The 26,055-nt window shown below is 45.2% G+C and overlaps 1 protein-coding gene across 1 annotated transcript in view; it reads left to right on the plus strand.

The window, feature by feature from the left end:
* SUSD3 (sushi domain containing 3) overlaps positions 1-26,055 on the plus strand; it is a 52,974-nt gene that overhangs the window by 11,859 nt on the left and 15,060 nt on the right. The window contains exons 2-3 of the mRNA XM_075287158.1: positions 11,325-11,513; positions 15,028-15,175. Of these exons, the coding sequence (XP_075143259.1) occupies positions 11,325-11,513; positions 15,028-15,175 (337 nt within the window). The remainder of the gene's footprint in view (positions 1-11,324; positions 11,514-15,027; positions 15,176-26,055) is intronic.

Here is a 26,055-nt window from a genome sequence, read left to right on the forward strand (position 1 = left end):
GCCCACTGCTATATTTGCAGCTAAATGGTTAAAGTTCTCCTTTCTGACAGTGGAAGACTGTGTAATATAAAGTCTTCTCGCTCCAGTGCACCAGCGGGCAGGGGAAAGAAATTATCAATAAACTGCCAGCCATTAAAGGGAATCTAAAACAAGATTAAAACATTTTTGACCACTCACAGTGTGGTGAAAGTGCCTGTGCGGCTGCCCTGGGTTCTGGACCCATGTAGTGACTGCATCCCGTTTAGTTAGACCACTGTATAGGAAAATATATCTAGGTTATGTAACACTTATTGATTGATCAGTTCATCAGTGATCCTGAGTATTAAAGGGGTTTCCAGCCCCAAATGGATTTTTTCATACTGAGACCTGTTATCTATGGGGTCTGACACCAGGATCCATCACAGATCATCTGTTCTGGTGGTCTCCAGGTCCCAGAAGTTACAGCAATGGACGAGGATTGCTCGCAGGGCGCTCTTATTCAAGTAATAGTAGTGGCTCTGCACTTCACCAGAGACACCACTAATAGTCAGACACCAGAGCTCATATACTGAGGATCTATTCACGTGCCGGATAACCTGCTTATAGGGATTCAGTGCAGATCTCCCTTACTCTTATTCCTCCTCCTCTTCACCCCTGACCACCTGGCTATGCAAGGAACTGCATCTAGACTCATGGACTTTCATAGGGCTGCTCTACAGGCACTAAAGCCTTGTTCACATCTGCATTCGGTATTCCATCTGGGAGAGTCCGCATGAGAAACCTCCCCCCCCCCCCCCCGAACGGAATACTGAACGCAACTGCAAGCGGTGTGCCAGTGAAAGCACACGGACCCCATAGATTATAATGGGGTCCGTGTGCTTGCCTCCAGATCTCCACAGGGATCATGCAGACAGGAAAGTAGTTCGCAATCTACTTTCCTGCCAGCATGATTAGTGCAGGCAGCACTCGGTAAGCACACGGACCCCATTACCCTTCGTTGACATCTGCATTTGCTATTCTGTTCGAGGAGTCCACATGGGGACCCACCGAATGGAATATCGAACGTAACTGCAAGCGGTGTGCAGCGAAAGCACACGGACCCCGTAGACTATAATAACGAATCATGCGGACAGGAAAGTAGATTGCAAACTACTTTCATGTTTGCATGATCCCAACGGAGATCTGGCGGCCAGCACATGGACCCCATTATAGTCTATGGTCTCCTTGTGCTCTCACTGCATACCCCTTGCAGTTGCGTTCAGTATTCCGTTCGGGGGGTCCCCATGCGAACTCCCAGAACAGAATACTGAATGCAGATGTGAACGAAAGGTAAAATAAGTCCCTTTCATTCTCGGGATTAGCGGGTGTCCCAGGGGTCAGACACACCACCAGTTATAGAGTGATAGAGATCCTAGTTATGGTATACTTTCCTGTAAGAGATGGAAGCCAACCATGTAAAATATATATTTAGCCCTGCTACATCTGTGTATATAATATATATTTATGATATACTTTATATTTATATAGATTCTGTACATACATATGTCTGAGTTTTACATATATTTACACACACATGTATAACAAAGTAAATGACTCTCCTGTAAGGTAATGTCAGGTCACAAGCCAAGGAGCTAATAGTATGTAGCATCTGGTGCAGAAGTTTCTGTAAGTGACAGGTTCCAGAGGCGGCGGCGTTGGTTCATGGCGTCCCCCTTGTGGTCCTGACGGGTATTCTAGGTGGTAAGTCAATTTACCTTGAAATGGAAAGCGAGCTGAATGAGCACACGAGCTGTTTACTGCGCCTGTATAGCCAGCGTGGGAAGGAGACATTTGTTACACATTACTGCAGCTCTGTTTGTTTCCTGAGCTTTTACTTTCTGACTTCATGAAGGAAACCGCAGAGTAAAGCCAAACTTCTATTGATTCACTTATCATCTATTATTTATATAGCTTCCATATTCTCAGCAGTGTACGGAGACTGTACTCCGGCCCAGCGAGGCTCACACTCTTGTATTTTCCCATCACAAATATACGCTCTAGAGACAATTTTATGGAAGTTTATTAACGGTAACCTGTTACATTGTATATGGTGTCTGATCTGCGTTATAAAGCGGGAGGAGCTGAGCGGATTGATATATAGCTTAGTGGCAAAATATTCAATATCATAGGTTTCCCATTAACTTATATAAGAAGCCGGGGATAGTTTACCTCCAGTGACTAAAGAGATATAATTCTGGCTAATCCCTTCCACACATTTAAAAAACGTATCTGCAACGGAAATGCTGCAATTTCAAAAACTGTTGCATTTCTTAAACTTTTTGGAAAAGTGGCACCAAATTTAAAAAGACGCAATTGTCTTGTGCAAAAAAAATGCAACTTTTTATTCCCTGTACGCCAGAAATCTTGCATACAAGGCATAATAAATCTGGAGAAAACGAAAGGATGGGCGTCTCCACTGACCGGCTTCCATAACCAGCTTTATGGAAGCCGGTCAGTGGAGACGCCCATCCTTTCGTTTTCTTCATGTTCATACAGCTTTATCAGTCCTAAAGCCGGGTCGTCACACTCCGAAGTCTTCCACTGTGTTATATGGTGAGTTGTAACCATCCCATTACATTTTTCCATAATAAATCTGGGCCAATGTGTATGTTTAAAAACAATAAAAAATTATAAATCATGCAATTTTCACTCTGGCCACTAAGCCAAAAAAATAGGTTGACACTTGCCAATTTTGTAGAGGTTTTCTTTGCAGCAGTTGCCCAATTCGCATGACAGAAAGGATTATAATAGAAGATAACACCTCTACAGACAACACCACTGACCCATTATTGCATGCACTACTGACAATAGATAATTTATCTAATCCCCTCCCTGCATAGAGAATGTCTAGCAAAGGCCACTATAAGATGGCTCCAGTGTTTTTCTATGGCCATGAGACTGCTGTAAAGCATTATACTAAATGCTGTGAACAGAACAGAGGAGGCACTCATGAATAGAATAAAAAATCTACAATTACACAAAAAAATATTAGTGGCAGGATTCGGGCGAGAAGGTGATCTTTATCCATGCGCTGCGTGACAGACTCCATTTTAAGCCCCTGCCCTTCAATGTGAATTTGTAACCGGGTCCTTCATGTATCATTCACATTTGACGTCATCGTACATGGCGGAGGTCCTTTAAGCCTCCTATCGCACACCAGGACCTAGGTGCCTTCTCCGTACCCCCCATAGTTACCCCCTGCCGGCCTGGATGTTACACCAGCATAGATCTCCTCCATTTCATCCCACATAAAAAAAGAACAGAGTTCTGCAGTCATCTTCTCCTCTGAACCATCCAGCCTCAGCTCTTTGAATTGGAAACTGTCATCTCCGCAAATCTGCGATATTTTTTTCCGTATCTTATTTTTATTTCATTTCTGCTCCACTTGTCACGTCGAGGACTTCTGATTAGTTTGCCGAGCACTCTATTTACCTAAAAATGCTGTTCTTTCCTATTCAGTGCCGCCGGTATATTCTCTGTAATTATTTTCAGAAAAGCGTAACATATTTCATCCTGCTTTACATTTCACACGCGGAAAGCAGATTGCTTTGTATCTGCGGAGTTCGGGAAAAAAAATCCTATTGTTCTTCGTGCTTTTTTCCTGCCCCTCCATCGGATTATGAAGGACGGTTCGCTCCTTTGGTCAGTGTATCAGCTATTGTTTCAGACGTGTAATGAATCAAGTGACAAAAATATGTCACCGCATCCTACCTGCGAGAGTTCGCTGATTGTTACCATAGGAACTGCGGCCCGGCTTCGTATAGCCTGAAGTGACTTTACTGTAGTTAGTACTGACAGGAGAGCAACTTCTTGGAAAATCTCATACAAGTATTCTGGCGAGATTTGCAACAAATGAGTCTTAATTCTATTTGGAGCCATAGAATCCGCTTCAAGGGTGCGCTTTTTTTTCGGCACTTACAATGCGGAACAATGAAACGTCAATATCGGCCTCCTGGATGAAAATATCAATGGTGTCTGGATCTTCCCAGAATAGTGCATTGATGATCAGAATCACAGAACACGGGCTTCAGTATTGTGGGAGTAAAAAAATAATACCAGTAATACGTTTATTAGGACTGTTGCAGTCGTAGTCGTAGTCAGGACCAGAACAAAGCAGCCCACTCTGATTCTATCTTCAATATAGGCCATCATTGGATATAATATAATATAGGCCATCAGTGGATCGGAGATCAGTTGGGGTCCCACAATCAGCTAAGTCGGCTGCTGAAGCCATATACAATGTACAAGGTATACAGTTGAAAACAGTTCTGTTCCTATTGAAGTGAATGGGAACAGAGCTGCAGTTTCCTGGCCGAACCGCTACAATGTATGGAGCCGTAACCTGTATACAATGCATCTCTTACATTTACTTTAACAGGAGCAGAGCTGCACTCACTATATACCCTGTATATGGCTTCTAGCCGTCAAATCAGCTGATTTGTTCAAAATCCGACTGTCGGACTCCTACCGATCTGATACCGGTAGTGTGTCCTGCGGATGGCTCATCACTAACTACCCATTACCTATACGTCTCTGACAACCCCCAAGACGGATCCACTATATTTTCTATATATATAAATCTACACAGAAAATCTGCAGCATTATAATAATAATAAATAATACATTTTATTTATATAGCGGCAACATATTCTGCAGCACTGTACAATTTGTAAGGTTCAAATACAGACAGATACGTAACAAAGAACGCCATTTCACACACTGGGACTGAGGGTCCTGCTCACAAGAGCTTACAATCTATGAGGTAGAGGGGGTGACACAAGAGGTAGCAGGGGCGGGATTGCTTATTCAGTGTTCAGACAATTTTGTAATAGAGGTGACTGTCATTACACAAACAAAACTTTATGAGTCATCACTAGTGGTGTCCTGTAACATGTGGATGGAGCTTGGACCTATAAAGTTAGCCTGAAAAGATATCATATCATGTGGAGTAGTGTGGGAGCGGGGACAGAGGAGGGTTAGATTTTGGGGATTCTAATTATAGTATGGAAGGGTTTACATTAGGAATTGTGATAGGCCTGTCTGAAAAGATGTGTCTTTAGTTTGCATTTGAAACTGTAGAAATTGGGAGTTAATCTGATAGTCCGGGGTAGAGCATTCCAGAGAAGTGGTGCAGCTCAGGAGAAGTCTTGTATATGAGCGTGGGAGGTTCTGATAATAGAGGATGTAAGTGTTAGGTCATTGAGTGAACGGAGAACAGAGATGAGGGAGGAAATGTATGGAGGTGCGGCATTATGGAGAGCCTTGTGCATGAGAGTGATAACTTTATATTGTATTCTATAATGAATAGGCAGCCAATGTAGCGACTGGCACAGACCGGAGGCATCTCTGTAGCGTAGCCTGATAGATAAACCTGGCCATTCTCTTCCTCTGTGACCTTACACTAAGTGGAACTATGTGAGTCTCTTCAGAACCAGAAAACTGAGTTATTACTTCTAATTAAAATTATATTCGTTGAAGACCACCTTTAAAGGACCTCAGCCACCTCTCCTGACTTGTCTATTTTAGTGAATACTTGCATTCTCCTTGAACTAAGAATTCTGGAGCATTTTCTCTTTTAACGCCGCATTGTGTTGTTCCTCTCTTTCTCCTATTAGTAATTTATGACTAAATTGATGGCTAGGTGTTACCAGCTGGGGGCATCTCCCTGCATACTCTCAGACTGTCCAATCAGTGCTAGACAGCGTAGAGACACACCCCCTTTGGCAAGGGAAATGGCAACATTTAGTTCTATGTATTTCTAAATTTCAGGAGGAATAACTGAGGAATGGCGCGACACAGAGTTCTAAGAAAAGTTGCTCCAGAATTGTTATTTCTTAGAGAATACAAAGCAGTCTTGTCAGGAGCGCTGACAGCTCCCCTTTAAAGAACCTCTTTATTCTTACCCAGTAATGCACCGAAAGAAAGTCCAAAGGTGCCATTGAGATAAATGGGAGCCGTTTCTTTTGGAGAATTTTGCGTGAGTTGCATTTCTTGCCAGTAGCCTCTGAGTTCCAGATCCTGTTCTTTCATCCCTCATAATAAATGTATTATACTGTAATACCTGATTGCAGCTCCGGGTATACGCCGAACTCTACAAGAAGAAATCATTCTGTGATTAATCTTTCAACAGGTTGCTAGGAGCAACAAATGTTATTATTTCGACAATGCCGGTTACTGTGGAAACCTGTAATTTTAATGTAGTCTAATCATTGAAATGCAGGTTTGGGGTAGAATAGATTCTGCCACCCGGATAAAATAAAATCATGGAAATTCAGAACATGATGAATCAACACCATACAGGAACAGCGAGGCTCCGTCATACTGACTCACCTGTGGTTATTCATTGGATGGTGTTTTATTTATTTTTATTTTTTTGAAGGTGCCTTTATCTCTCAGGTTCATGAATTATACATAGACATTCAGCCAGGTTGTGCTGTATACCCTGCTACTCCGCTGACTACGAGGCTGTTGTACAAAATTATAAAGTCAGGTTATCATTTAAGTGGATTACTCCGAGAAAATGATTGGGATTCTTTCCGCTCAGGCAAACATCTGCTACATGAAGACGTATTGAGGGAGTGTGGGAGGCAGGTGAGGGAACAGACACCGGGTTATAAACAGCTGTTCATCTGCTTCTTGTAAGGAGACGCGGGGAAAAGAAGACCGAGCTTTAAAGGACAACAGACTTCATATACTATATACAGGGACTGGACAAAAATTCTGCAAAGTAAGGATGCTTTCTGAAATAGAAGGGTTAATAGTTTATTATTGTCAATTAACAAAATCAAGTGAACAAAAGAGAAATGTAAATCCCATCAATATTTGGTGTGACCTTTGCTCTTTGGAGGAGGAGTCCTGGAAGTGATGATCCGGCCCCCACAGAGCTCTGATCTCATCATCATCCAGTCTGTCTGGCATGACATGAAGAGACAGAAGGATTGGACAAGCCTACATCCACAGACGGTATGTTCTTAGTTCTCCAAGATGGCGGGAACAACCATCCTGCTGAGTTCTGCTAAAAACTGTTTGCAACCGTACTGAGAAGAATTGATGGAAATCAAAGGGCAAAGGTTACACCAAATATTGATGGAATTTATATTTCTCTTTTCTTAATTCACTTAATGGTTAATTGACAAAAATAAACTATTAACACTTCTATTTGTGGAAGCTTTCTTACTTTGCAGCATCTTTTCCACACCTGCCTAAAACTTTTCCACAGATGTGTAGAAAAATTAGGAATGTAAAAGTAAAGTGTTATGTCTTTGCCCTCCATTTAACATCCTTTTGGCCTCTGTTTGGCAGGTATAGATCAAAGAAGGTTTGGTGCCATGCAAAATAACATATTGCCATAAAACCTGGGTGATGGATGCTTCTGTATGACGCCATTAAACTTAAGGTGGGGGTGGGGGGGGATTTATTAAAACTGGCGATCCTTCCACCAGGCTTAGTTCATTCCCCACCAGGGGCATGCTAGGGTTACTAAGAGGCTCAGAGGTTGGTGTAGATTTGTGGTAGTTTTCTGGTATAAGTTATAGTAAATCTGGTGGATGGGGGTCCACCAGATGATGATCTCCACCCTGGCCCACCCAGATTCAAACCCCATTCCGCCAAAGTCTAAAAAAGTTGGGAGTGGGGTACAGAGGCTGAGATGTGCCACAGTGCTCCAAACATGCACCAATACTAAGGAGATCTAGAGACATCACTAGAACAGTTATTGGTTGAGCATCTCCATGGAAGACAGCAGAAGGAGTACTCAAACTTCTAGAATGTGGCCCTGGCCATTTTATAGAGGACCCTAATGATCCATCTCTCCTAAGTGCAGCAACACTGAGCTTTCCTCTGATCCCCACCCATTCTGCACTGCCTAAGAATTACAAGCAGCAGGTAAGTCCGTCTGGTTTGATGTTCTTGCCACACCAAAAGCAAATCCCATTGTAGACCAGTGAGGTGGGCAAGTGGCACTTGTGCAGTTCTCACTGTGGCAAAGCCATGAGGATAAAGTGCTTCAATCTAGGAGTAGATGGGGCTGTAGATGGGACCTATGACAAGTCTTCTCCAGAAGCAACAGTGGCCGAAAGAGTAATGGTGTGGGCCTGGGGATCGTGTAGAGTAGTGAGAGAGAAGGAGATGGCTGTACAGATAATGTACATGACAGCCTTCCATCGGAGATATACATTGGGAGTCTTCCCAACCAAGGTCGTGTAGAGATAGCAATCACTACTGGGCCCTGGAGCCTCAGGGGGCCGAAAGGCGTCTCAAGAACATAAGTAGGCACCAGTGTTATGGATAGAACATGGTAAGAGGGGGCCCATTACATATTTCGCAATAGGGCCCTTTTTGTGCCGATATACTGTATACTATACTCTTGATGGGATGCTCAAAACATGCTGTGAATAGAGCCTAAGGATTACAGTACTTTGATACTTGGATCCAATTAATTTTAGTCAATGAAGTCTAGAACTCATGGCCAGAAGTATATGCTGAGTTTCTTTCCTTGACGTGTCAGAATACATCCCGCTACTATTATCCATTGTCACGTCATCAATAAAAGCTAGTGCCATTCCACATCAATCCACCATGTCTGACAGATGACATGTGTGAATCCATCCAGAGATGCTGCAATAGGGGCTTCCTAGAATATCTTGTCGGGATGTTATCTTGGAGATATCTGTGCTTTGAGCGCTCCTCTCCATTTTTGAGCTTAGTTTGCATTCTTGAAATAACTTGAGAGTTTGTTTAACTTTTCTAGAAAATTTTTTCAAGGGACATTTATAGGATATAAGTGATGTATATATTACTGACATATAGGGGTACATATAGGGGCCACACGGTGGCTCAGTGGTTAGCACTGCAGCTTTGCAGCGCTGGAGTCCTGGTGTTCAAATCCTGCCAAGGGCAAAAAACCATCTGCAAGGAGTTTGTATGTTCTCCCCGTGTTTGCATGGATTTCCATCCCATATTCCAAAAAAGACATACTGATATGGAAAAATGTACATTGTGAGCTCTACGTGGGGCTCACAATCTACATAAAAAAAAAATAAAAAAAAAATATAGGGGTACATATAGGTATATTATGGGGGCATAGGTTGTTGTTTATATTGTAAATGTCTTAACAGGTCATTCTTACTTCCAAATACTGGTGAGTTTTTCATGTCATGACTGTAAAATTATATATTTTTTAGATATTTTAATGTTGCTGAGTTTTCTGAATATTGCTTGTGAGGGATGGTGTTTGATAGGTTTAAGGGTTAATTATATTTGACTGTGATTAGGGGTGCACACAGAAACCATAGCACCCCATAGAAAACTCAAAATTGGCCCCAACAAAACTAGTGCAATCAATACTTTTCTCTCCGCATGATTTGTGCAGACACCACTCGGAAAACATACGGACCCCATTATGGTCTGGGTCTGTGTGGTTTCTTTCCTAACCACTTTTTAATGTGTTCAGTATTCCATTCGTGGGGTCCCCAAGCAGACTCCCCGAACGGAATACCGAACATAGATGTGAACCAGGCCTAAGTAGCTTTTTGGGATGACACTGCAAATGGTCAACTCAACTGATCATGTGCTGGACCATGTTCTAAAGCACTGCAGGGAAATAGGGGTACTTGCTGGCATGATGTTATGATGTTCTACTTAAAGGGGTTGCTCAGCCAATCTAAAACTTTTGAAAAACTCTGTCTCCCATTCCAACACCTCATAGGTCCCCCGCCAGTTTCTGCATACTGACCTTCAGAATTGATGGAGGAACCAAAACCAGTTGGGCGTCAGTGGCGTTGACGCTGCTATTACCGGTGTTCAGCTGCAGTGGTCTTTGGTGACACGTCATTACGGTAGACCAGGATACAGGGATCTAGTAAGGGTTGGAACAGAATCCTTGTTAATGAGTATTACTTCCTTTATTTTTTTTTACCATTCTAAGTAGTTTAAAAAAAAAAAAAAATAGGTGTCAGAACAACCCCTTTAAAAGCCCTTAATTAAAGGAGTCTCTTGAAAGAGAGCCAGCAGAAGTATTGACATTGCTAAGGGTATCTCCATATCTTGTAAGACTCCTTCAGGGGTGACACATTGGCTTAACGGTTGATGATATTCTATTCAGCTCTCAGTTCATCCCTCTTGACATATCGAGACTTCATTGAGTCTCCGCTTGACCCAATTAATGAAGCAAAATGTAATTTTATAGGCAATAACCTCTAACATATCTGTTACCGAGGAGGATCCTTCAGTAGTTTTATGATGTCAAGTACATGATATTGTCTGTCTTTGGACTTGTATGATGTGCTCAGAGATGCGTACTCTGTGTATACCCGCAGCACACATTACACTGTATATCACTGCGTGTGCACCGCTGAATATTCTGAGTCTATTACAATACATTGATGTACTATATGCAAGGTAATAGCAGCATGTGTCTAGGGTAGTAGGAAGGGCGAAGAAGGAATTAGAAAAATTGGCGCAACTTGACATGCTCCAATGGTACCCCAGAATTCTGGTGCTCACCGACATTAGTAACTGCCACAAAGGGGGAAATAGATGGGAATAATTGTGGCGCATTTTTGACACACAAGCCGTTTTTGCACAAAGATCTGTCTGGCGTAGATTTCCATTCTTGTGCCGGACTTCCGCTAGCCCAATGCACGCTGGACCAGACGGGACACCGGAACGCCAGCGGCAGGAGAATATAATTTCTTTTTGGGTTTTACCTTCCCCAGCTTACCGCCCAAGTACTGAGATATCTGGACAACCCCTTTAACTCTACCGTAAAAATGAATGTCAAAATGGAGATCCATTGCGCAGTTTATGGATTGTGGAATCGTACGTGACAACCCCAATGGTCACTGAAATAGTAATGGTTTACAGTGATATTCCAGCTATTAACATTTCTAGTGTTATTGTATCATATCAATAAGGGGGCCCCAAATATCCCTTTAAATTTGTCCCACTGAATAAAACCAGGTCTGCACCACAAGCAGTCCTCGTATTTAGCACTAATTTGCTTGCGTTTAATCTCTTGACCCTATAACCCTTGTGTTCTGTACAACCTTCTGTTTCCACGTACAAGAAGACAAGGTAACAATGTGATAAAGATACAAACACGCAGGTCAGAATGTGCTGCATCTCCATCGAGAACAAGTGGCCGGGAACATCTCTGATGGCTTTATGGAAACTTTCTGCTTAGCGTAGCATGAAACGACAGTACTTAGAGATGACCTGTTATTTATGGGCTACACGCTCAGCCTCCGCTTTATTGATCATCTGAATACCTAGTAATCATTGCAGCTTTTCTCTCTGCTTGTTTGTAGGTCAGTGTAAAAAGATTGTGCCGCCGGAGTCCGGCTCGCTCCACATTATACACGGAAATGGCTCCTCTGTGGGGTCGGTTATTATGTTCCAGTGCTCGTCCTCGTATCAACTGGTGGGAGAAGGCCTAACCACTTGTGTCTGGAAAGGAAACAACACCTTGTGGACAAGTGGCGCGCCATCTTGTAAACGTAAGGGATGGTTTGGGGTTTTATTCACCTGTTTTTGGTATTTTTTATTAAGCAAAGTGAATTTCTAGAGAGCACCACTCTTGTATATAGGCTTTGTGTACTCTTACGGCTCGTTCACATCTGCGCCCGGTCTCTGTCTGTCGGGTTTCTGTCTTCTGCAGACAGAAGATGGAAACCCGACAGACAGTGTCCGGCTGTGAGCGCCGGTGAGCGTTTTATTCTTTCCGCGGCTAAACCATTTTTTTTAAAATCAGACACAAAGTCCTGCATGTCCGACCTTGTGTCCGGCTAAAAAAAAACAGTTACGCCGCGGAGAGCACAAAACGCTCACCAGCGCTCACGGCCGGACACTTTTCAAACCCATTCAGGTTTCCATCTCCTGTCCAGTTTCAGGAAACCTACATAACGGAGGCCGGAATGCAGATGTGAACCCAGCCTTAGGGTGCATTCACACGGAGGAAAATGGCGCTGAATTTGGTATGGAATCCGCATCAGCGCTGAAAAACAGGCCTCACATTGACTTCAATGGGTTCCTTTTTCTGCTAGCACACGTGGATTCCACACCAAATTCAGCGCCATTACGGCTTCTTCAAGGGACTGGGGCTTCACTACTATACCAGCCACAAACCTGGAATAGAAGCAAAGCTGACCCCTTTTTCTATTATTACATAACCACTTTTTGTCCAAAATTGTCTAAACGTGCCCATACACCTACAATAGAGGCCAGGTTAACTCTTATTTGACCAGCTACTATTCACACTGCACTGAGTGTGCATGTGTTCTCATAGGAGAGAGGGGAGTTAGCCGCTCCCATACACCTCAAGCTACATTCACATCCAAGAATCCACCGAAAATCAGCAGAAGAAAAAGTCTTGCATAGAGGACTTTTTTTCTCTGCTGCTTTCAGTTTAAAAACAATGGACCCATTATAGTTATTGGGGTCCATGGGGCTCCATGTATAACCGCTATCCACCTCTCCACTGTTTGGGTCCTATGATGGACCCAAACAACAGAAAGGCAATGCATATGGGAACCTAGCGTCATTCTTATCTACCTTGAGAACAAAATATGGGGTAAGTTGAAATTCAGGCTGCCTTACAATTTTTTCCTCCAACATCTGCTGAACAAACGTTGGCCGTACATCTAATACATATTGGGGTGATTTTTATCATGAGGGAAATTTGTAAATTTAGTTTTGCTGCCGTCTGTGTTGCCATAAATCGTGCCAACTTTTTAAAATATTGGTTGATGTTTGATAAATTTGTCACATCTTTAAAAGGTTATTCCGATCTCAGTATTTATTCCTGTATCCAAAGATATGCCAAAAATACCTGATAGATGCCATAAATATGGAAGCCACTACTGTACAAGTGACCTGTTCATGTGCTGTTCCTCTCCATTCACTTTCGGGAACAGTTACGGCTCTGTTCTCGAGATAGATGTGGGTCCCACCTCTATGACCATCATCTAACCTACGGATATATCCACAAATACTGAGATGGAAATGCTCCAGTCTCTGTGCAACGTTGTTTGACAATTTTTGTGACCGTTTGGAGTCACATTTAATAAATCTGGTGTTCATTAGCTGGATAGGCTAACATCGGACACTTCCCACTCCCTTGTCAAGTAGAGAAAGTGGTGTAAAGTCAAACTTTTTGCACAAGTAGAACCAAAAAGTTGCAAATTGCAATTGTCTTTCTAATTTTTAAGACTACAGTTCTGGAGAGCAAGCTTGATCAATGTCTCCCGTTGCGTGTATGGGCACCTTTAGTCTTTAGGGGGTTAATTTTGGTATTGGGAAAACCCCCTTAAATAAACATGTTGTTGTTTATGGAGAATTTTATTAAAACATAAGGTGGGTAAGGGAGGGCTGTTTATTCCGTATCGCTGACTCATCGGTCCGCTCTCCATCTGTCACTGCTGACTGTAGTGCACGACGCAGGAAGGTTACATGGAGATCAGTGAAATATTTGGGAGTAAAAAAAAAGCATAAAAATTACAACAACTCTGTAATAAGAAAACCATTCAAAATTTTATTGAGAGAATGGTAATAAATCTCCATAAGAGGGAAGCTTTGTTACAAACAGATATGCAGATATAGACTCATGGCTAGGGAATATCATACAGTAGTCAATGGAGGAAGGGTTCCTGATATGGATGTACACTTATAGCAAGGTTTAACTTGACACTTATGTCACAGAACAAAAATCATTGAAAGAGTCGAGTTGATGGGTAAAGAGGGTGATTAACCGAGGATAGAGGATAATTTGCTCATTGGTGGTATCCGACCACTGGGACCTCCACTGAACATGGAAGTGGTAGTGAGAGATCCCATGTGTCCTCAAAAGATGAAGAGGCAAGTTATGTGAACGGGTTGCTGCTCCCATTGATTTTATGGGACGTTCTTGGCATCGGAAAAGCCCAATGACATACATCATCGGCTAGGCGCTGTCTCCCTGTTCAGCCATTCCAAAGATATAAACCCTTTTACCAGTGGCGTAACTAGGAACGGCGGGGCCCCAGAGTATAATAATCGGAGACCGAGAGGGGAAAGAAACATAAAAAACACTGATACTCACCTATCTCCAGCTCCGCTGCGGTCCTCGCTGGTGTCTGCCTTCTTCAATGACGTCCGGGACGTCACATGACCCGGGACCTGCATCCAGGGTCATGTGATGTCAGGGAGCATCCAAAAGTAGGCCTGAACTTACCCGGAGGGTGGAAGGGTAAGTAACATGGTTTTTTATGTTCTCTTACCTCCCCTGGGCCTAAAAGACCCCTGAGCATAATAACGATGTTTATGCCAGGATTGGTAAGTAAATATGGCCCGTTACCCACTGGAGTTACTCCAAACGGCCTATTAAAAAACAAAAAAAATGCAGGAGTAGCGGCAGTCACCGGGCCCCTAATGTCCCGGGTCCTGTGGCAGCCGCTACCCCTGCTACCTCGGTAGTTACGCCACTGCCTTTTACTGTTTATGCATATTAGGGTCTACTAGCCAAGTGGGTGGTAACCCTATAAGACACACAACACACAGTGATACCGCCCACTTGGCTAATAGACCTTACTTCGCATCAACACTAAAAGGGCTTATATCTTTGGAATGGCCAAATGGATTTGGATAAACAAAACACCAAAATGTTCAGGGTGACAGCGCCGATCAGAAGATGGATGTCATTGGGCTTTTTAGACCTGGTGACAGGTCCTCTTTAAATATAAGCTAAAACTCCCTGAGCCGTAACAATACATATATACAGTATTTATCACCAACTACTTGGCTTGCGGTTTCTAATCAATATCTGTCAGCAGGTAGCCTTAAGCATTAGTGATATATATAATAAGACTGCGCTTAAGAACGGCCTTAAAGGACACTATGTAGTTTGAATGACATCCAGAATTTAGCATGCGGAGATTGATGAAGGACTCTGTAATAAAGTGGGGGGTGAACAATGGCTTAGCGATTAAACGCCTCTTCCATTTGGTGCACTCATTTATAATTTATCTCACTTTACAGCCTTATCAAAATACGAGACATTTGGATTTAAAGTAGCTGTTATTGCCTCCATCGTGAGCTGTGCCATCATCCTCCTGATGTCAATGGCTTTTTTGGTGTGCTGCCTGGTGAACTGCGTGAAGAAGAGTGAGAAGAGGCGATCGGAAAGGTGAGATGGAAGGCATGAAAAAGTTTTCTTAAAATCCTAGTTTTTCCTAAACTTTTTACGGGTTTTACATAGATTGACATGCTATATATTTCCTATTCCTTTATTTCTTTCTGTCTCCTTGTGCCAGGGATTCAAGGATGCATCAGACAGTAGTCACTGACAGAACCTTGTGATTAGTCAGCACATCATCCATGGAAATGTGCACCAACGCATGCACACACCACATTAAAATCACATTAGAAAAAATGATCAAAGTTAATCTAGTGCCAGCATATTGTGCAGAGCTTTCCAATGAAGGAACAGCAAAAGAAGCAAAATGAGTTCCACAAGATGGCTGCAGCACAGGAGAAGTCTTGCAGACAATTTAAAAATGAAATATATATTGTATATAGGGAAGCCTATCCAAATTTAAAGGGGGACACTGCTGTAATTACATCGCACTGCCACTATGAAACACACAGTTTGCAATGTAAGCAGTGAAGGGGTCACTGGGCTTACACGAGTGCCACAGCCCCATCCAACAGCTTATCAGTAGGGGTCCTGAATGTCAGGTCCGTACCGATCTAGTATTGATGACCTGTCTTAAGAATAGGACTTCAATAACAAGGAACTGGAAAAATTCTGGTTAATAAAAGTCCCTTTCTTGGCACCAGCACCATTACCCTAACATGGGTCCTAGTGTTTAGTAAAATGCAAGGCACCCTATTGTGCTGGTCAGATATTTCCATAAGGCTACATGCCCACACATAGAGCAGGGACCTGTGTTCTAGCCGTGACGGGATGCGGATGCAGTGGGTTCCTGCTGCCGATTAGGCCCAGATGAATGGGCCTAATAAGTTCGGAGTCTCGAGCCGCCGGCTGATTCAGTCACAGAATCCGCGGCAAGATTGCCAGGATGCTTTTCATTTTCTGCCTCCTTGAAAACAATGGGAGGCGGAATCTACCCCGGTTTCGAGTGGCAAAATTTGACCTCAAATCCATGACAAATTCCACCTTGTGAACATACCCTTAGGATATGTTCACACATAATGGTCAAACTGTGTCCCCAAAACCACTCCAGTTGGATAATATTGAAAATTGCTGCAAAACTGTAAAACTTCTGCACCCGAACTTGTAAATTCACTGCAGTACCAGAAAGTGAGGAACAAGTTGATTGGCTGCAGTTTACATTTGGTTACTATCGGGACGTGAGAGCAATGATCTGATTGGTTGTTACCAAAAACAGCTCTACATCTCCTCTTCACCGGTTTTGATGGATCTCCCCCATTATGCTTTATTTCAGGCTCATTTCTGAGATTTTTGGCCATCTGTTTGTATCATTAGGCAAATGTTTTGCTGCCTGATATAAGACCGCTCTCCTGTCTATATCCACACAGCAGCTTTGTGTTATATCCCAGGAGGGCAGAAACAATCAGGGGTAATAAACCAAGAATGAATCTATAAAGCAAAATTAATGTCTTTAATATAATGTTGCAGGGGGCACATCCAGACATAATATTCGCATCAGTATGAAGGCGCCTCCTCTGTAGTGAACGTGCGGTAATATTTATGTGCAGCCGGTGTCCCGTAGTAATGAAACGTAACTGATTATCCGGAGCTTATACATGGGACGCGCCTGTACCAGATTCTTTTTTGTGCTGACTCAGTCGTTCCCATTATCTCCTTGGTTACTGCTGGTATTGGTTCTCATTATAAAAACTGACGCCATGAATTAACTTCTGCTATTGCGGCTTGGGAGCTTCAAACACTATTGTACATGCTTATGTATTTTACATTTTCTGGATGTCAGCATAATCGCCCGTACATTGTAGAGCAGCGTTTCTCGACGTTCCTAAGCTAAGCACCCCTTACTCAAACAAATGACACCAATGCCCTCCAAAGCTATAATGTACGCTACTGCAGATATAAGACAGTGCATGAGGACCGTGCAGGAACCCCTAGACACATGGGGTAAACAGTGAGAACCTGCCACAGATTGGCTTACAGCCATTCCTTCTGCCCCCCGTCCCCATCTGCATGATTCAAATGAGCATGCATGCATTCTCAAAACAAGAAGGGTATTAAACTCCAACCAGGGACCTTTCAGCGGTGGCATAGCTCCTTTGTTGAAATTACTTTACCCCAACCTAGGCTGCACAAATGTCACATTTAGTTTAAAGGGGTTGTCCCTTTTTTTTGTCCTGTGCTTAGAATAAGCCAAAAATACATCAGATATTTATGGCTGATCCTAAAGATAGGTCATAACTAGAGATGAGCGAACAGTGTTCTATCGAACTCATGTTCGATCGGATATTAGGCTGTTCGGCATGTTCGAATCGAATCGAACACCGCGTGGTAAAGTGCGCCATTACTCGATTCCCCTCCCACCTTCCCTGGCGCCTTTTTTGCTCCAATAACAGCGCAGGGTAGGTGGGACAGGAACTACGACACCGGTGACGTTGAAAAAAGTAGGCAAAACCCATTGGCTGCCGAAAACATGTGACCTCTAATTTAAAAGAACAGCGACGCCCAGCTTCGCGTCATTCTGAGCTTGCAATTCACCGAGGACGGAGGTTTCCGTCCAGCTAGCTAGGGCTTAGATTCTGGGTAGGCAGGGACAGGCTAGGATAGGAAGGAGAAGACAACCAACAGCTCTTGTAAGAGCTAAATTCCAGGGAGAAGCTTGTCAGTGTAACGTGGCACTGACGGGCTCAATCGCCGCAACCCAGCTTTCCCAGGATCCTGAATGGAATACACTGTCAGTGTATTCCCGTATACCCGATATATACCCCGATACCCGTTCCAACGGTGTGCCCCCCCACCTTCACCCCAGAAATACCCTGCAAGTCCCCTAGCAATAGAATTGGGGCTATATACACCCACAATTTTTACTACTGGTATACAGTGCCATTGTCTGACTGGGAATTCAAAGAATATATTGGGAATACAAATACCCTCATTTCTTGCTACTGCCATATAGTGCCAGTTTCTGACTGGTAATTCAAAGAATATATTGGGGTTACGTGCACCCACAATTTTTACTACTGGTATACAGTGCCATTGTCTGACTGGGAATTCAAAGAATATATTGGGAATACAAATACCCTCATTTCTTGCTACTGCCATATAGTGCCAGTGTCTGACTGGGAATTCAAAGAATATATTGGGGTTACGTGCACCCACAATTTTTACTACTGGTATACAGTGCCATTGTCTGACTGGGAATTCAAAGAGTATATTGGGAATACAAATACCCTCATTTCTTGCTACTGCCATATAGTGCCAGTTTCTGACTGGGAATTCAAAGAATATATTGGGGTTACGTGCACCCACAATTTTTACTACTGGTATACAGTGCCATTGTCTGACTGGGAATTCAAAGAATATATTGGGGTTATAAATACCCTCATTTCTTGCTACTGCCATATAGTGCCAGTTTCTGACTGGTAATTCAAAGAATATATTGGGGTTACGTGCACCCACAATTTTTACTACTGGTATACAGTGCCATTGTCTGACTGGGAATTCAAAGAGTATATTGGGAATACAAATACCCTCATTTCTTGCTACTGCCATATAGTGCCAGTGTCTGACTGGGAATTCAAAGAATATATTGGGGTTACGTGCACCCACAATTTTTACTACTGGTATACAGTGCCATTGTCTGACTGGGAATTCAAAGAGTATATTGGGAATACAAATACCCTCATTTCTTGCTACTGCCATATAGTGCCAGTTTCTGACTGGGAATTCAAAGAATATATTGGGGTTACGTGCACCCACAATTTTTACTACTGGTATACAGTGCCATTGTCTGACTGGGAATTCAAAGAGTATATTGGGAATACAAATACCCTCATTTCTTGCTACTGCCATATAGTGCCAGTTTCTGACTGGGAATTCAAAGAATATATTGGGGTTACGTGCACCCACAATTTTTACTACTGGTATACAGTGCCATTGTCTGACTGGGAATTCAAAGAGTATATTGGGAATACAAATACCCTCATTTCTTGCTACTGCCATATAGTGCCAGTTTCTGACTGGGAATTCAAAGAATATATTGGGGTTACGTGCACCCACAATTTTTACTACTGGTATACAGTGCCATTGTCTGACTGGGAATTCAAAGAATATATTGGGGTTATAAATACCCTCATTTCTTGCTACTGCCATATAGTGCCAGTTTCTGACTGGGAATTCAAAGAATATATTGGGGTTACGTGCACCCACAATTTTTACTACTGGTATACAGTGCCATTGTCTGACTGGGAATTCAAAGAGTATATTGGGAATACAAATACCCTCATTTCTTGCTACTGCCATATAGTGCCAGTTTCTGACTGGGAATTCAAAGAATATATTGGGGTTACGTGCACCCACAATTTTTACTACTGGTATACAGTGCCATTGTCTGACTGGGAATTCAAAGAGTATATTGGGAATACAAATACCCTCATTTCTTGCTACTGCCATATAGTGCCAGTTTCTGACTGGGAATTCAAAGAATATATTGGGGTTACGTGCACCCACAATTTTTACTACTGGTATACAGTGCCATTGTCTGACTGGGAATTCAAAGAGTATATTGGGAATACAAATACCCTCATTTCTTGCTACTGCCATATAGTGCCAGTTTCTGACTGGGAATTCAAAGAATATATTGGGGTTACGTGCACCCACAATTTTTACTACTGGTATACAGTGCCATTGTCTGACTGGGAATTCAAAGAATATATTGGGGTTATAAATACCCTCATTTCTTGCTACTGCCATATAGTGCCAGTTTCTGACTGGTAATTCAAAGAATATATTGGGGTTACGTGCACCCACAATTTTTACTACTGGTATACAGTGCCATTGTCTGACTGGGAATTCAAAGAATATATTGGGAATACAAATACCCTCATTTCTTGCTACTGCCATATAGTGCCAGTGTCTGACTGGGAATTCAAAGAATATATTGGGGTTACGTGCACCCACAATTTTTACTACTGGTATACAGTGCCATTGTCTGACTGGGAATTCAAAGAATATATTGGGAATACAAATACCCTCATTTCTTGCTACTGCCATATAGTGCCAGTGTCTGACTGGGAATTCAAAGAATATATTGGGGTTACGTGCACCCACAATTTTTACTACTGGTATACAGTGCCAATTTCTAACTAGGAATTCAAAATGCGCAAGGCTCCCGGAAAGGGACGTGGACGAGGCCGTGGGCGAGGTCGGGGGAATGGTTCTGGGGAGCAAGGTAGCAGTGAAGCCACAGGGCGTCCCGTGCCTACTCCTGTGGGGCAGCAAGCATTGCGCCACTCCACAGTGCCAGGGTTGCTTGCCACATTAACTAAACTGCAGGGTACAAACCTTAGTAGGCCCGAGAACCAGGAACAGGTCTTGCAATGGCTGTCAGAGAACGCTTACAGCACATTGTCCAGCAGCCAGTCAGACTCTGCCTCCTCTCCTCCTATTACCCAACAGTCTTGTCTTCCTTCCTCCCAAAATTCCGAAGCTTTACAGAACAATAACCCAAACTGTCCCTGCTCCCCAGAGCTGTTCTCCGCTCCTTTCATTGTCCCTCAACCTGCCTCTCCACGTCACGATTCCACGAACCTAACAGAGGAGCATCTGTATCCAGATGCTCAAACACTAGAGTCTCCTCCATCTCCGTTCGATTTGGTGGTGGATGACCAGCAACCCACCCTCATCGACGATGATGTGACGCAGTTGCCGTCAGGGCATCCAGTTGACCGGCGCATTGTGCGGGAGGAGGAGATGAGACAGGAGTTGGAAGAGGAAGTGGTGGATGATGAGGACACTGACCCGACCTGGACAGGGGGGATGTCAAGCGGGGAAAGTAGTGTGGATGTTGAGGCAGGTGCAGCACCAAAAAGGGTAGCTAGAGGCAGAGGCAGAGGTCAGCAGCTTAGGCGAAGCCAGGCCACACCCGGAATCTCCCAAGATGTTCCAGTTCGTACCCAGCCCCGAAAAACTCCCACCTCGAGGGCACGTTTCTCGAAGGTGTGGAGTTTTTTCAAGGAATGCGCCGAGGACAGATATAGTGTTGTCTGCACAATTTGCCTCTCGAAATTGATTAGGGGCTCTGAGAAGAGCAACCTGTCCACCACTTCAATGCGCCGTCATTTGGAATCCAAGCACTGGAATCAGTGGCAGGCAGCAACGGCAGGACAAAGGCCGACTGCCGTTCACGCCACTGCCACTGCCTCTGCCTCTGCCACTGCCACTGCTGACTGTGCTGGCGATGCACTCCAGAGGACGAGCCAGGACACCACTTCATCTGCCTCCGCCACTTTGTTGACTTCTACCTCATCCTCCCCTGGTCCTGTCTTATCTCCTTCTCCTGCACCATCAAAGGCACCATCAGGCGTTTCTTTACAACAACCCACCATCTCTCAGACATTGGAGCGGCGGCAGAAATACACTGCTAACCACCCACACGCGCAAGCCTTGAACGCCAACATCGCTAAACTGCTGGCCCAGGAGATGTTGGCGTTCCGGCTTGTTGAAACTCCCGCCTTCCTGGACCTGATGGCAACTGCGGCACCTCGCTATGCCGTCCCTAGGCGTCACTACTTCTCCCGGTGTGCCGTCCCCGCCTTGCACCAGCACGTGTCACTCAACATCAGGCGGGCCCTTAGTTCCGCGCTTTGCACAAAGGTCCACTTGACCACCGACGCGTGGACAAGTGCATGCGGACAGGGACGCTACATTTCACTGACGGCACACTGGGTGAATGTAGTTGAGGCTGGGACTGCTTCCCAAACTGGCCCGGTGTACCTCGTCTCCCCGCCTAACATTCCTGGCAGGGACACGAGAAGAACACCCCCCTCCTCCTCCTCCTCCTCTACCGCCTCCTCCTCCGCCACCGCCTCCTCCTCCGCCACCGCCTCCTCCTCCGCTGTTAGATTGACCCCAGCTACGAGTTGGAAACGTTGCAGCACTGGCGTTGGTAGACGTCAGCAGGCTGTGCTGAAGCTGATCAGCTTGGGGGACAGACAGCACACTGCCTCCGAGGTGAGGGATGCCCTCCTCGATGAGACGGCAATATGGTTTGAGCCGCTGCACCTGGGCCCAGGCATGGTCGTTTGTGATAACGGCCGGAACCTGGTAGCAGCTCTGGAGCTTGCCGGACTCCAACATGTTCCATGCCTGGCCCACGTCTTCAACCTAGTGGTGCAACGTTTCCTAAAGAGCTACCCCAATGTTCCAGAGCTACTGGTGAAAGTGCGGCGCATGTGCGCCCACTTTCGCAAGTCGACAGTAGCCGCTGCTAGCTTAAAATCTCTCCAGCAACGCCTGCATGTGCCACAACACCGGCTTTTGTGCGACGTCCCCACACGCTGGAACTCAACGTTTCAGATGTTGAATAGAGTGGTTGAGCAGCAGAGACCTTTGATGGAATACCAGCTACAAAACCCTAGGGTGCCACAAAGTCAGCTGCCTCAGTTTCACATCCATGAGTGGCCATGGATGAGAGACCTTTGTGACATCCTACGGGTCTTTGAGGAGTCCACAAGGAGGGTGAGCTCTGAGGATGCGATGGTGAGCCTTACAATCCCGCTCTTGTGTGTTCTGAGAGAATCCCTGATTGACATCAGGGATAACTCAGATCACACAGAGGAGTTAGGGATAGCATCCGATCCGTCACAGCTGGAGAGTAGGTCCACACATCTGTCCGCTTCACTGCGTTTAATGGAGGAGGAGGAGGAGGAGGAGGAGGAAGAAGAGTTGTCCGATGATGTGATGGTGATACAGGAGGCTTCCGGGCAACTTCGAATCGTCCCATTGTTGCAGCGCGGATGGGTAGACATGGAGGATGAGGAGGAAATGGAGATTGAACTTTCCGGTGGGGCCAGAGGAGTCATGCCAACTAACACTGTGGCAGACATGGCTGAGTTCATGTTGGGGTGCTTTACAACCGACAAGCGTATTGTCAAAATCATGGAGGACAACCAGTACTGGATCTTTGCTATCCTTGACCCCCGGTATAAAAACAACATCTCGTCTTTTATTCCGGTAGAGGGGAGGGCCAATCGCATCAATGCTTGCCACAGGCAATTGGTGCAGAATATGATGGAGATGTTTCCAGCATGTGACGTTGGCGGCAGGGAGGGCAGTTCCTCCAGTAGGCAACCAAGTTCTCACCGGTCCACACAAACGAGGGGCACACTGTCTAAGGTCTGGGACACCTTGATGGCACCCCCTCGCCAAAGTGCCGCCACGGAGGGTCCTAGTGTCACCAGGCGTGAGAAGTATAGGCGCATGTTGCGGGAATACCTTTCCGACCACAGCCCTGTCCTCTCCGACCCCTCTGCGCCCTACACGTATTGGGTGTCGAAGTTGGACCTGTGGCTTGAACTTGCCCTATATGCCTTGGAGGTGCTGTCCTGTCCTGCCGCCAGCGTCCTATCTGAGAGGGTGTTCAGTGCAGCCGGTGGCATCATCACTGACAAGCGCACCCGTCTGTCAGCTGAGAGTGCCGACCGGCTCACTTTGATAAAAATGAACCACCACTGGGTAGAGCCGTCATTTTTGTGCCCACCTGTGTAAAGCACCCCAACATGAAACTCCATGTCTGTACTCAACCTCTCCAATTCCTCCGCATCCTCATACTCATCCACCATAAGCGTTGCACAATTCTGCTAATACTAGGCTCCCTCCACCCTGATTTCCCCCAACTCTGCTGGTTAGAGGCTCCCTCCACCATGAATTTGCCCAAACTGGGCTGTTTAGAGGCTCCCTCCACCATGAATTGGTCCAAACTGGGTTTTTTAGAGGCTCCCTCCACCATGAATTTGCCCAAACTGGGCTGTTTAGAGGCTCCCTCCACCATGAATTGGTCCAAACTGGGGTGGTTAGAGGCTCCCTCCACCATGAATTTCCCAAAACTTGGCTGTTTAGAGGCTCCCTCCACCATGAATTTGCCCAAACTGGGCTGTTTAGAGGCTCCCTCCACCATTAATTGGTCCAAACTGGGCTGGTTAGAGGCTCCCTCCACCATGAATTTGCCCAAACTGGGGTGGTTAGAGGCTCCCTCCACCATTAATTGGTCCAAACTGGGCTGGTTAGAGGCTCCCTCCACCATGAATTTGCCCAAACTGGGGTGGTTAGAGGCTCCCTCCACCATTAATTGGTCCAAACTGGGCTGGTTAGAGGCTCCCTCCACCATTAATTGGTCCAAACTGGGCTGGTTAGAGGCTCCCTCCACCATTAATTGGTCCAAACTGGGCTGGTTAGAGGCTCCCTCCACCATTAATTGGTCCAAACTGGGCTGGTTAGAGGCTCCCTCCACCATGAATTTCCCAAAACTTGGCTGTTTAGAGGCTCCCTCCACCATTAATTGGTCCAAACTGGGCTGGTTAGAGGCTCCCTCCACCATGAATTTGCCCAAACTGGGCTGTTTAGAGGCTCCCTCCACCATGAATTGGTCCAAACTGGGCTGGTTAGAGGCTCCCTCCACCATGAATTGGTCCAAACTGGGCTGGTTAGAGGCTCCCTCCACCATGAATTTCCCAAAACTTGGCTGTTTAGAGGCTCCCTCCACCATGAATTTGCCCAAACTGGGCTGTTTAGAGGCTCCCTCCACCATTAATTGGTCCAAACTGGGCTGGTTAGAGGCTCCCTCCACCATGAATTTGCCCAAACTGGGGTGGTTAGAGGCTCCCTCCACCATTAATTGGTCCAAACTGGGCTGGTTAGAGGCTCCCTCCACCATGAATTTCCCAAAACTTGGCTGTTTAGAGGCTCCCTCCACCATTAATTGGTCCAAACTGGGCTGGTTAGAGGCTCCCTCCACCATGAATTTGCCCAAACTGGGCTGTTTAGAGGCTCCCTCCACCATTAATTGGTCCAAACTGGGCTGGTTAGAGGCTCCCTCCACCATGAATTTGCCCAAACTGGGCTGTTTAGAGGCTCCCTCCACCATGAATTGGTCCAAACTGGGGTGGTTAGAGGCTCCCTCCACCATGAATTGGTCCAAACTGGGGTGGTTAGAGGCTCCCTCCACCATGAATTGGTCCAAACTGGGCTGGTTAGAGGCTCCCTCCACCATGAATTTCCCAAAACTTGGCTGTTTAGAGGCTCCCTCCACCATGAATTGGTCCAAACTGGGCTGGTTAGAGGCTCCCTCCACCATGAATTGGTCCAAACTGGGGTGGTTAGAGGCTCCCTCCACCATTAATTGGTCCAAACTGGGCTGGTTAGAGGCTCCCTCCACAATTAATTGGTCCAAACTGGGCTAATTAGAGGCTCCCTCCACCATGAATTGGTCCAAACTGGGTTTTTTAGAGGCTCCCTCCACCATGAATTTGCCCAAACTGGGCTGTTTAGAGGCTCCCTCCACCATGAATTGGTCCAAACTGGGCTGGTTAGAGGCTCCCTCCACCATGAATTTCCCAAAACTTGGCTGTTTAGAGGCTCCCTCCACCATGAATTTGCCCAAACTGGGCTGTTTAGAGGCTCCCTCCACCATTAATTGGTCCAAACTGGGCTGGTTAGAGGCTCCCTCCACCATTAATTGGTCCAAACTGGGCTGGTTAGAGGCTCCCTCCACCATGAATTTCCCAAAACTTGGCTGTTTAGAGGCTCCCTCCACCATTAATTGGTCCAAACTGGGCTGGTTAGAGGCTCCCTCCACCATGAATTTGCCCAAACTGGGCTGTTTAGAGGCTCCCTCCACCATGAATTGGTCCAAACTGGGCTGGTTAGAGGCTCCCTCCACCATGAATTGGTCCAAACTGGGGTGGTTAGAGGCTCCCTCCACCATTAATTGGTCCAAACTGGGCTGGTTAGAGGCTCCCTCCACCATTAATTGGTCCAAACTGGGCTGGTTAGAGGCTCCCTCCACCATGAATTTGCCCAAACTGGGGTGGTTAGAGGCT

This window comes from Leptodactylus fuscus, chromosome 9 (genome assembly GCF_031893055.1).
Source record: "Leptodactylus fuscus isolate aLepFus1 chromosome 9, aLepFus1.hap2, whole genome shotgun sequence".
In the NCBI taxonomy this organism is placed as follows: domain Eukaryota; kingdom Metazoa; phylum Chordata; class Amphibia; order Anura; family Leptodactylidae; genus Leptodactylus; species Leptodactylus fuscus.